The sequence below is a fragment of the Felis catus genome, chromosome F2, assembly GCF_018350175.1.
Source record: "Felis catus isolate Fca126 chromosome F2, F.catus_Fca126_mat1.0, whole genome shotgun sequence".
Classification (NCBI taxonomy): domain Eukaryota; kingdom Metazoa; phylum Chordata; class Mammalia; order Carnivora; family Felidae; genus Felis; species Felis catus.
Window position 1 is genome coordinate 82775667 of NC_058385.1, and position 11204 is coordinate 82786870.

At 58.4% G+C, this 11204-nt stretch overlaps 2 protein-coding genes across 5 annotated transcripts; one reads left to right on the forward strand and one right to left on the reverse strand.

Moving 5' to 3' along the window:
- Positions 1–2958: 2958 nt before the first annotated feature.
- On the forward strand, positions 2959–5448 carry CYC1 (cytochrome c1). The gene is made up of 7 exons (XM_004000215.4): positions 2959–3135; positions 3745–3941; positions 4027–4153; positions 4241–4398; positions 4487–4647; positions 4959–5059; positions 5145–5448. The coding sequence occupies exons 1-7, from the start codon at positions 3007–3009 to the stop codon at positions 5247–5249; spliced, it is 978 nt and encodes a 325-aa protein (XP_004000264.3). The 5' UTR covers positions 2959–3006; the 3' UTR covers positions 5250–5448.
- A 779-nt stretch (positions 5449–6227) lies between these two features.
- SHARPIN (SHANK associated RH domain interactor) lies at positions 6228–11027 on the reverse strand. Of its 4 annotated transcripts, XM_045049517.1 has the most exons (10): positions 10547–11027; positions 10091–10265; positions 8855–8977; positions 7496–7627; positions 7277–7418; positions 7111–7201; positions 6880–7033; positions 6683–6801; positions 6468–6593; positions 6228–6388 (listed from the first exon to the last, which is right to left on the reverse strand). In XM_045049517.1, exons 1-10 carry the CDS (start codon positions 10742–10744, stop codon positions 6305–6307), a joined length of 1344 nt encoding a protein of 447 aa, XP_044905452.1. In that variant the 5' UTR covers positions 10745–11027; the 3' UTR covers positions 6228–6304. The 4 variants fall into 4 exon arrangements, with proteins under 4 accessions (XP_044905452.1, XP_023104473.1, XP_044905453.1 ...); XM_023248705.2 differs by lacking the exon at positions 8855–8977; XM_045049518.1 differs by lacking the exon at positions 7496–7627.
- Between the last annotated feature and the right edge of the window lie 177 nt (positions 11028–11204).

Sequence of the window (11204 nt, forward strand, 5' to 3'; positions counted from 1 at the left end):
GGGTGGCGCAGTCCGTTAAGCGTCCGACTTCAGCTCAGGTCACGATCTCGCGGTCCGTGAGTTCGAGCCCCACGTCGGGCTCTGGGCTGATGGCTCAGAGCCTGGAGCCTGTTTCTGATTCTGTGTCTCCCTCTCTCTCTGCCCCTCCCCCGTTCATGCTCTGTCTCTCTCTGTCTCAAAAATAAATAAACGTTAAAAAAAATAAATTAAAAAAACACAATTGTTAGGTCTTCTTGAGGAGTTGGTCCTTTTTTCATTATGAAATGTCCTTCTTTAATTCTAGTATCAATTTTTGTCTTAAAGTCTATACTATTTGATATTAGTATAGCCACTCCAGCTCTCTTTTGATTACTGTTGGTATGGTATATCTTTTTCCACATTTTTACTTTCTACTTGTGTCTTTGATTCTAAAGTTTGTTTCTTGGGGTGCCTGGGTGGCTCAGTTGGTTAAGCATCTGACTCTTGATTTCAGCTCAGGTCTTGATCTCACAGTCATGAGTTCAAGCCCCGCATTGGGCTCTGTGCTGGGCACAAAGCCTACTTAAAATAATAATAATAATAATAACAATAAATAATAGAGTTTGTTTCTTACAGGGGTGCCTGGGTGGCTCAGTCAGTTAAGCATCCAACTCTTGATTTCAGCCTAGGACATGATTTCATGGTTCATGAGATAGAGCCCCGAGTCCAGCTCCATGCTGACAGCATGGAGCCTGCTCAGGATTCTCTCTCTCCCTCTTTCTCTACCCCTCCTGCTCCAGTGCATGCGTATGTGCACACTCTCTCTTAAATTAAAAAGAAATAAAGGTTGTTTCTTACAGACACCATACAGTTGTGTGTGTGTGTGTATAAAATCCATTATGACAATCTCTGCCTTGGAATTGGAGACTTTAATCCATTTACATTTATTATTTTTTTAAGATTGTATTTTTAGGTAAACTCTACACCCAGGGTGGGTCTCCAACCCTCAATCCCAAGATCAAGAGTCACATACTGCCACCAACTGAGCCTCCCAGGTGCCCCTGGTAGGTTTACTCTTTCAGCACTTGGAATATGTCATTCTACTGCCTTTTGACCTCCATGGTTTCTGATGTGAAATAGGTAATTTTATTGGGGATCACTTGTATGTGATGAATCACTTCTCTTTTGCTGCTCTCAAGAGTCTTTTTCTTTGGCTTTCAACAATTTATGATGTGTCTAAGTATGGATCCTTTTTAGTTTATCCTACTTAGAGTTCACTGAACTTCCTAGATGTGCAGATTCATGCTTTTCATCAAATTTAGGAACTTTTCAGGCATTATTTTTTCAGATATTCTTTCTGCCCCTTTCTCTTCTCTGTTCCTGAGAATTATGCATAGGTTGGTATGCTTACTGGTGTCCTACAGGCCTTTCATTTTTCATGTTGTGGTTTTAGAAATCAGATGCCAGGTTTTGTTGTTGCTGCTTGTAGTAGTTGAACTCGTGTAGTGGTTTTTCTGAACTTGTTCTGTCTAGTCTGTAATGTCACGTGTAGCCACTAAAGTTCCTATGCTCAGCTGATGATCGGACAGAGATTTTCTTAAATGCCTAAAATCCATAAACTTCCCAGTCTTTCCCAAATAGCTCTGTGTACTTGTTGGGGCATATGCCTTTCAGCACTAAAGCCCCCTGTTTGCAACTGTCTGAGGCTCCACTTCCCTTTGTGCAGAGCCTCAAGGCCAGCCAGAGGTAAGCATTTGATGCTTTTTCAGGTCTTTCATGTGCCTGTGCACACCCTATTTATGTTTGTGACCTTCTATATTCCAGAAATATGTAGGGCTTTTGAACATCCCTGTGGACACTGTATTCCCCAGCTCTTCCTTTTAAGCTTTTTGGTTACTCTATTATCAGGTGCAGCTGTTATCCATTGCCCCCCGCAGCTTTGAAATTACAACTTGCCTGCAACTGCCTTCGGCAAACATCCTCAGGGCATAGACCATTGGCCCTAGGCAAGCTGAGTGAGCTTTGTAAGAGGGGTCTTCCAGGGAGCCCTCAGACAAGTTAAATCATGGCAATTATTTGCAAGGAAGGTGTTCTGCTCCCTCTACAGGATTATGTCTCCCTGCTCCATTCTACCAGGAATGTGGGCTGTAATTTCCAGGTTACCACTGGGCTGAAGAGTAGCCTTAACCAGAACACCGCAAAACTCACTGTTCTTACCGAGATTCAGTTTTCTTCAATAAACACTGTCGGGATGCTGCACTCCTTTAACTTCCAGAGTTCTGAAAAAGTTGACTCCAACAACTTCTGCTAGTCTTTTCCTTGCTTTTACAGAGGGAAGGGGATGCAGATTTTCCGAGGTCCTTACTCCTCCATTCTCAATGAAGGCCGACCGTAATTTTTTGAGGGACCCTTGGCTGTCATAGTCACGGCTCCTGCATCTGACAGTTTCTGGGTAATAATAAGTGCCTAATAAATCCTTGTCAAACCCCTGCTCAGCCTGGAGAACCGCCACCACAACCCACGCGTGTGGGCCGGGCCGGGTGGGGGACAGCAGCCCGGAGACCCCAGCCTTCCGGCACTGCTCACGCTCCACCGGAGTGGGGACCCTGACCGGGGCGAAAGAGACCGCGGCAGTGGGCCGCGAGACCCCCACCCCACCTTGCTGATTGGCCCCGGCAGGCCGCCCCTTCGCTCTGGGGGTCTGTAGGCGCTGCGACACGGATGGCCACCGCGCCAGGTCTGGAAATATTGCCGGACGAAAGTGAGCGATGGCCTCGAAGATGCCGTGGACGCCGGACTGAGGGGCCCGAGCGTAAAGGACTAAGCACCGCCGAGGCCGGAAGAACCGCGTCCGGGCAACGGACAGGCCGAGACAGCAGGTGCCGCCCGCAGGAAGACACCACGGGTTCCCACCCTACTTCCGGTTTCCACGACCACCTGACGGACAGGCCCCGGCCCGCCCCTGCCCTCCCAGCCTCTCGCGACGTTTGGGCTCCCGTGGCGCCGCAGGGGCCGACGGGAGCAGCGGCCGCGCTGAAGAGGGCCGACATGGCGGCGGCGGCGGCTTCGCTTCGCGGGGCGGTGCTGGGCCCGCGGGGCGCGGGGCTGCCGGGCGCGCGGGCCCGGAGTTTGCTGTGCGGCGCGCGGCCCTGCCAGCTCCCGCTGCGGACGCCACAGGTGAGCGCTGGCCGCGGCCCCGGCCGCCCTGTGGCCCCGCAGCCCCTGAAGGTCACGGCGGGGAGGCTCTGGGCGCGGGCCCGGCAGCGAGGGAGCGGCCTCCGCCACCCGGCGCCCCCGCCGGACCCCCGCCGCCTGCCGATATGGGGCGCCGGGGAGCAGGACCGGGCGCCCACTCCCCCGACCAGAGGAGGCGCCGGGTACCGAGCGTGGGGGGCGGCGGGGCGGGCTCGCTGCCGGCTCGGGGCCGGGGGCTTTCTCCGGGGGGCGCGCCCAGGCCCGCTCCCGCTCCGGCCTTCCAGACGGCCCGCGTCCTGAAGTGACCTCAGCCTGACCTCGGACCGCGGCTTGTGACCTTGGCCTGCCCCGGCACCCTTGCTTTACATCGACCTCATCCCCAGCCCCGGATCCAAAACCATGCCTTGCGCCCCCTCCTCGGGGCCGAATCACGGTCGAGGAGCCGGCGGTGGGCTGGAGCGGGGTGGGCAGTGGTGCTCCGCAGGAGCTGGCGGGTGCGGGTGGATGGGTGGGGAGAGGCAGGCGCTGAGAGTCAGATCCCCAGGTAGGGCCGGGTGGTGTTCTGGCAGGCGCTGAGCGGGGCTCTTGCAGGCAGTGTCCTTGTCGTCGAAGGCCGGTCTGTCCCGGGGCCGGAAAGTGATGCTCTCAGCGTTGGGCATGCTGGCGGCAGGGGGTGCAGGGCTAGCCGTGGCTCTGCATTCGGCCGTGAGCGCCAGTGACCTGGAGCTGCACCCCCCCAGCTATCCGTGGTCCCACCGTGGCTTCCTGTCTTCCCTGGACCACACCAGGTGTGCTGCCGGCTGACTGGGGTGGTTTCTGGGCGGTCTGGTGGGGCGGAGGCCCTGGCGCCCCTAACCCTATCCCTTTCTTTAGTATCCGGAGGGGTTTCCAGGTGTATAAGCAGGTGTGCTCCTCCTGCCACAGCATGGACTACGTGGCCTACCGCCACCTGGTGGGTGTCTGCTACACAGAAGATGAAGCTAAGGCGCTCGCAGAAGAGGTGTGGGCCTGGGGATGAGGAGGACCCCGGGGATTGGGGCTCCGGCTGCGGTGGATGGCAGGGCTGTGACGGGGCTCTTGGTGGCAGGTGGAGGTTCAGGACGGCCCCAACGAGGATGGGGAGATGTTCATGCGGCCAGGGAAGCTGTCTGACTACTTCCCCAAGCCCTACCCCAACCCTGAGGCCGCTCGAGCAGCCAACAACGGAGCACTGCCCCCTGACCTCAGCTACATCGTGCGAGCTAGGTACGCTGGCTGCCTGCAGGGCGGTGTGGGGAGGGGGCAGGAAAGTCCACCTTGTGCCGGGGCTGAGGAGGCATGGATCTGGTCCCAGGCACGGTGGTGAGGACTACGTCTTCTCCCTGCTAACCGGCTACTGTGAGCCGCCCACCGGTGTGTCATTGCGAGAAGGTCTCTATTTCAACCCCTACTTTCCTGGCCAGGCCATCGGCATGGCTCCTCCCATCTACACTGAGGTCTTGGAGTATGACGATGGTGAGCAGCCCCCACCCTGGGGGCGGACAAGCCGGGTCTTCCTTTTCCCACTGCCAGGGATGCTTTCTGTGTCATGCACAGAAAGAGGTCGTGCTCTCTTCTTGGCTCCAGCACCGAGCCAGCTTACGGGCAGCCTTCGCAACCCCATCTAGCCCAGGCCCCTGCGTGCTGGGGGGAGGGGGGGGGGTCCCATTGGTTTTGAAGCCTTGGTCTGGACCCCATCTCAGCTGCATGGAGGAGATTGCTCTAGGGCTGTACCAGGTTGGGGTGGGACCCCCAAGGGCAGCCCTTAACACTTATTCTTGGCTCAGGCACCCCAGCTACCATGTCCCAGGTAGCCAAGGATGTGTGTACCTTCCTGCGCTGGGCATCCGAGCCAGAGCATGACCATCGCAAACGCATGGGGCTCAAGGTGAAATGGCCGGGCGTGGGAGAGGGGCTGGGAAATGGGCTGGGGTCCTTTCTGCCTCCTTCTTCTGAGCCTGCCTCATCCCCAGATGTTGATGATGATGGGCTTGCTATTGCCTCTGGTCTATGCCATGAAGCGGCATAAGTGGTCAGTCCTGAAGAGCCGGAAGCTGGCGTATCGGCCACCCAAGTGACCCTGCCCAACGTCTGCTTGCCGTCTTGCCTGAACAGGCCCGCAAGCCAAGGAGCCACCCTGGACCTGTTCAGGCCTCAGCTGGCCCGCTTGGCCAAGCTCCTCTTTCTTTGGGACAAGAGGGAAAGGGGCAAGAGACCAGGTTCTAGCTCCAGATCCTTCAGCCCCCATCATGGAAATAAATTAAGTTTCTCAACACATGTTTGAGCTATTGTGTGATGGGAGCACACGTTTGCAGGGGACTCTGGGACTAAGACCTTTGCTCTCGAGCTGTCAGGGTTGTCCCATGCAGTGTGACCGACACCGCCGTGTACAGGCTGGGGACTGGGAGGTGGCAGGCAGCACTGGAGGTGGGGAAGGGAGGCAGCCGGCAGCAGTGCTAAGGAGGCAGAGCTAGGCAGAGGCCACCCAGAGTGTGCTGCTGATCTCTTGGCTGGACAGCTGGAGGGGGCAGGGTAGAGGTGTTCTGGGACAGCACCTCCTGGCAACCCACAGGGCGGCTGGGGTGAGTCTGGGTCAGACAAACGAGGCAAGCAGTAGGAGTAGGCTGTGAGGGCGAGGGGAGGGTGGCGGTGGCAGCACTCGGGTCCTAGCTTCTGAGCTTTTCTTGTCCCCAGGAGGGAACGTGAGGGGCATCCTGGCTGGAATAGCCTAAGACTGGTGGCCACCGGGAAGGGCAAGAGCCAGGTGGAAGCAAGGAGAGGGTGTGCCTGAGGGTTTCCGGGTGGACAACAGGAGGCATGGCCAGGTGTTAGGGAGGGGGCTCTGTGTGCCTTGGGTTCTGGGAAGAGATCTCAGCCCCATGTGTTTCCAGGATCTCTGGGATCTGGAGGCTGAGTATAGTCACCTGGGCCTGGTTGGGTTGTCCCACCAGCTGACCACCAGGCCCTGCCTCTGCCAAGTTGAGTCCCAAGGGGGCGATGCCCACACTCCGTCCTCCCAGCAGATCGATCCGCACAAAGGCACGAGGAAGGGGTACTCAGCTGGCTCAGAAGCGCCTTTAATGACTCCAGATTGTGGCCCCTCCACAAACCTGGCTTGACCCCTAGCAAGCAGTCAGCAAAGGTCTCCTGAGAGTTTTAGGAGGGGGTCCAGGGACCTTGAGCCTGGAGGGACAGGGCCATCCTCTCTCCTTGTGACCTGGGGGTGAGGGAAAGATAAGTCATTCTGCTTGTCCTATCCCCCTGCCCATCCCCCTCCCTTCCTCAGCCTCTGGTACCTTTGCCAGCGGGGTGGAAACTGCAGGAAGGGGGTCCCAAGTGCAGGGCTTCTGGGTGCTGCACATCTCACAGCCGGGTCGGCTGGGAGCATTGATGAACGTGCAGGAAGGGCAGGACCAGCCAGGCTGTGGAAGTGGGGAAATCGTTGCTGCTTACCCTTTTCCTTCTGGTGCCCAGAGAATCCCCGGCCCAGGGTGCCCAGTCCCTCACCTACCTGAAGGGGGCTGGGGAGGCTGGAGGTGGCTGGCAGAGGAGCTCTGGGCTGCCCCAGTGACTGAGGAAACAGGCGACTTAGTTCCCCATCCATCTTCTGGGGACACTGAGGGCTGCGTCCTGTGGAAGAGGAGGTGGGGCTCAGGGGCGTGTCGGGCTGCGCCTCCCCTCCTCATCCCATCCACACCAAGGACTGACCTGGGGCTTCTCGCGGGGCTGAGAGCAGGTAGAGGAAAGCGGGGTCCCCATCCCGCTGGACCCCGTAGGAAGCGAGGCTGCGCTCGGGCACACACAGGCGCCGCCCAATGACCCAGCGCTGCACAGCTGGTGGGAAGCCAAACTCCGAGAACACCTGGGGCCGGAGCATCAAGGCAGCGTCACTCGAAGGCCCCTTGCCCCGCACAGGGCTCCCCCCGACCCCATGCTTACCTGCTCCTGGAGGGTCGCAATGGTGCAGTGGGGGTGAACGTGCAGCGAGACGTGGGCAGAGGACGCGGCGTCCTCAACCGTCACCTGTAGCCTGGGCCAGAGTATAGGTCAGGAGGGAGGACGGGGACCCGGGAGGGCTAGGATGGCAGGGTAAAGAAGACCTCACCTGATGGGGCCAGGAGGGAAGCAGGCCTCCTGGAGCTGGACACTCAGAGCCACATGATGTCGGGCCAGGGTGGCCGCTGCTTGGGCTGCCCCCTTCTCGTCCCCACCCTCGATGGCTTGGGCCAGGCGCCCCACCAGCTCTTCTGCAGGGAGAGACAAAAAGCCATCAGGGCTGAGCACAGACTGCTGCTTCCAACCCCCTCCAGCCACCTGCCTTTACCTTTCTCCGTCAAGTCTCCAGGGCTCCAGCAAAGATCCACCTTGGGTTGTGGGGCCCGGAGTGTGGGCACTCCAGGGGGACTGGGTGGGGAAACAGGGCACATTTCTAGGCCCAGGGCTTGGGGCAGGCTGCCTAGGAGGGAAGATGAGGGCTGGGCTGGGGTCTCCTGTGACTCGGCCCCCAAGCCGAGTTACTCACCCAGGCCTCTGCTGACCAGGTGTCCGGGACTTTTGCCACCTCCTAGCTCACAGCCCATTCCCTGGCGTTTGGCCACACATTAAGCCAGGCCTCCCCCCACCCAATCCTGGCCCTCAAAAACCCCTAAAAGGTTCCTACCAACTCCTCTCAGAGCTGAAGCTGCACTTGGCTTTTCCTTGCTCTGGAATGCTTCTGCATGCTTCTACTGTCTAGCCTCACCTATGCCCCTCCTCCAAAGAAGCCAGGCCACTTCCCTTGGCCTCTACATGCCCTCTAAGCCAGCCAGGGATGCTCCCTTGGCCTCACTGCGGAACCAAAACAGGTCCTCAGAAGCCTGCCCCTTCTTGCTCACCAGGAGGCCTGCAATCAGGTAGTCTCTTGGTGCCCTCAGGGACACCCCTCCTCTCAACTGGCTCTACCACCAGCACAGAACACCTCGGGCTGCTCCCATCCCCAGAAAACCCCCTGGGCCACTGCCTGGCGGGGCACCTGTGTCTCCCCTTACCTTCCTCCTGAGGCCCAGCCTACCTGTCCTGCAGCTCCTGTGACGACCTCAGGCCCTCAGTGTTCTGAGCTATCTGCCCACTGTGATGAACAGGACCCCTGAGCACCCAGGACCAGGCCTGGCCCAGCCCTGACCTAGTCCCAAAGATCACACACACATACACACACAATACACACACTTGCCTCGGGACTTTGGTGCCTGCTGCTTCCTGGCCACGTGGGTGTGATCACACGAGGACCTTCGAGTTTCATTCAACCATCACCTTAATGAGACTTTCCCTGCCACCCAATTTTAAATTGCAAACCCCTCCCGGGGCACCTGGGTGGCTCTGTTGGTTAAGCATCTGACTCTCGATTTCGGCTCAGGACACAATCTCACAGGTTCGCGAGTTTGATCCCTGTGTTGGGCTCTGTGCTAACAGTGTGGAGCCTGCTTGGGATTCTGTCTTTCTCTCTCTCAAATAAATAAACTTAAAAAAAAAAAAAAGATGTGCGTAAATTGCAAACTCCTCTCTTCTATTCTTCCACCACCTGGCAGAATTTTACTTGTTTTCCAACTTAAATGTTTTGACGCACAAGGTTACACTAGTACCAAGTATACATAGCGATTCCAGAAGCCTGTATGCTATGCTGTGTGCACCACAAGTCTATGCTTACCAATGTTATATGTTCTCCTCTCTGGAAATTCAAGTCCCAAGAGGGCAGGAAGTCCAAGTCTCATTCCTGCTAAGTCTCCAAGGCCTAACATGCTCAGCACAGAGCGGGTGCCAGGGTACACATCTGATGAACGAACGAACGAAGGACGTCTTTCTCCTTCTGCAAGTGCTGTGTCGTCTGGGCCTCTCTTACGTTGCGTAGTAAGGTTTTCTTCTTTTCCCTCTGGCAGATCTTCGGACACATCTGCGGGCCCTTTCCTTTCCTTTCCTTGCTGCATTATCTACCCGTCAGACCCTCTCTTGCTTCTCTCTCCTGGTGACCTGGGTTGAACTTTTCTACTGCCAGTCTTTACCTCTCCAGAGCCCCACCCCAGCCAGATCCACCTGGTTCTTCTCCCCACAGATGTGTAAGAACCTAGCCACCTCCATTCCCTTCCCCGTAGGTCCTCTGTCTAGGAGTTCCATAGTACCTTGTTTCTCCAGCTTTCTTTCTCAACCATGAATTCTTCCATTTAAAAGCCATGAAATCCGGCCAATTCCATCTCCTAAGCATCTCTGAAAACACCCTTCTCTCCAGCCCTATCTGCTACACCACCCCCACACAAAGGGAGGTCTCAACCAGCCTTTTACTTTTTTTTTTAATGTTTGTTTTTGAGAGCGAGAAAGAGAAAGTGCGCACGCACGCGGGGGGGGGGGGGGGGGGGAGGGAGGGAGGGGGAGGGAGAGAGAGAGAGAGAGAGAGACAGACAGACAGACAGACAGACAGACAGACACAAAATCCAAAGCAGGCTCCAGGCTCCGAGCTGTCAGCACAGAGCCCAATGCAGGGCTGGAACCCACGGACGTTGAGATCAGACCTGAGCCGAAGTCATACACTTAACCGACAGGCGCCCCTCAGCCAGTCTTCAGTAGCTCGAATCTGAACCTGTCACTCTCCACTGAGTACATTTCCATGCTCCTGATGCACTCCTCACCCAGACCCTGAGGGCCTGCCTGCTGGGCCTCCACATCTGTCTGCTACTCCAGGCTCCAGCTTTTCAAGCTTTCCAGCCTGTTCTCCTTTTCTCCACCTTCTCCCTCCTGGGAGCCTTCCCAGGACCCAAAAGGGGATACGGTGGGCCCAGCTTTCCCCACTCCTTCCCCCATCCAGGCCTGGGGGGCTTGGGCTACTTTCGTTCTCTCCCAGCACTCGCAGTGCCCGGCCAGCCAAAAGGAGTCTTCGCTCCAGAGCACTAACCATTCTGTCCCTCCATGGTGGCACCTCGGACTAGAGCTGCCCACCGCTGAGCTTCCTGAGGGTTGAGGAAGTGCAGGCTGAGGGTCCCAGGCCCTCCTGGCGGGGGCTGCAGCTCATGCTGGCTGGGACCTCGGACCGTGTAGGAAACTGACTCCAAGGGCCACTCCAAACTGACCTGAGGAAGGGGAGAGTGCGGGCTCAGTGCCTCCCGCCAGCACACCCTGCATGATGACCAAAGGAGCACGACGTAACATTTACAGGCCACGTGCCTAAGACCCTTACTCCTATCACCTTAGGAAGCCCTCACAGAACTCTATAAAGATAGGTAGCGGAGCATTTACCCCCACTTTACAGGCGAGGAAACGGCAACAAGGGAAAGAGAACTGCTCAAGGGCACAAAGCTGTCTAGCGGAGGGGACTGGCCCAGGGCCCCGCGCCCCCGCCGCCCCCACTCACCGCGCCGGGTCCCGAGCCCAGCAGCTCCAGCCGGAAACGCCCGGGCCGCTCGGGGTCCGCGCTCAGCTGCAGCCTGCGCAGCTGTGCCTCGGCGTCCGGCCCCGCGCCCAGCGGCCTCACCGCGGCGTGCACAGCCAGGAGCACCGCGGCCGAGTCCGGGTCCGAGGCCGCCGCCGCGCCACCCGCAGGCGGCGCCATCTCCTGTCCGGCCCCGACCCCCAAGCCCGCTTCCGTGGGCTCGGGCCCCTGAGCGCCTCCGCCGACCGGAAACTGGGGCCGCGAGCCTGGGGTTCCGGCCGTGGCCAGAGCGTCGGGGCCCGGCTCTGACCCTCCTGTCTTACCCAGGATGGACACGACCTAGAGGCTCGGCGGGCGGGGGCTGCAGCCGAACGGTCCGCGTCTACCCCCCGCGCCGGTCCGGGGCTAGACGCTATTCCCAGGCTCCTTCCGAGCCGCAGGTTGCCCGGCGGGCGGGCCCCGCGTTGGTCCGCCAGCCACTCCTGGGAAGGCGGGCTGACACCAGGGGCGGGATGAGCGAGGAGGCGCAGCCAATGAGCGCCAGGAAGGGAGGTGGGATCGCACGGCCTCGAAGAGTGACGGACAGGCAGGGCAGCCAGTAGACGTGGACGGTAGGAGTGAACGGCGGGAGACGCCCCCA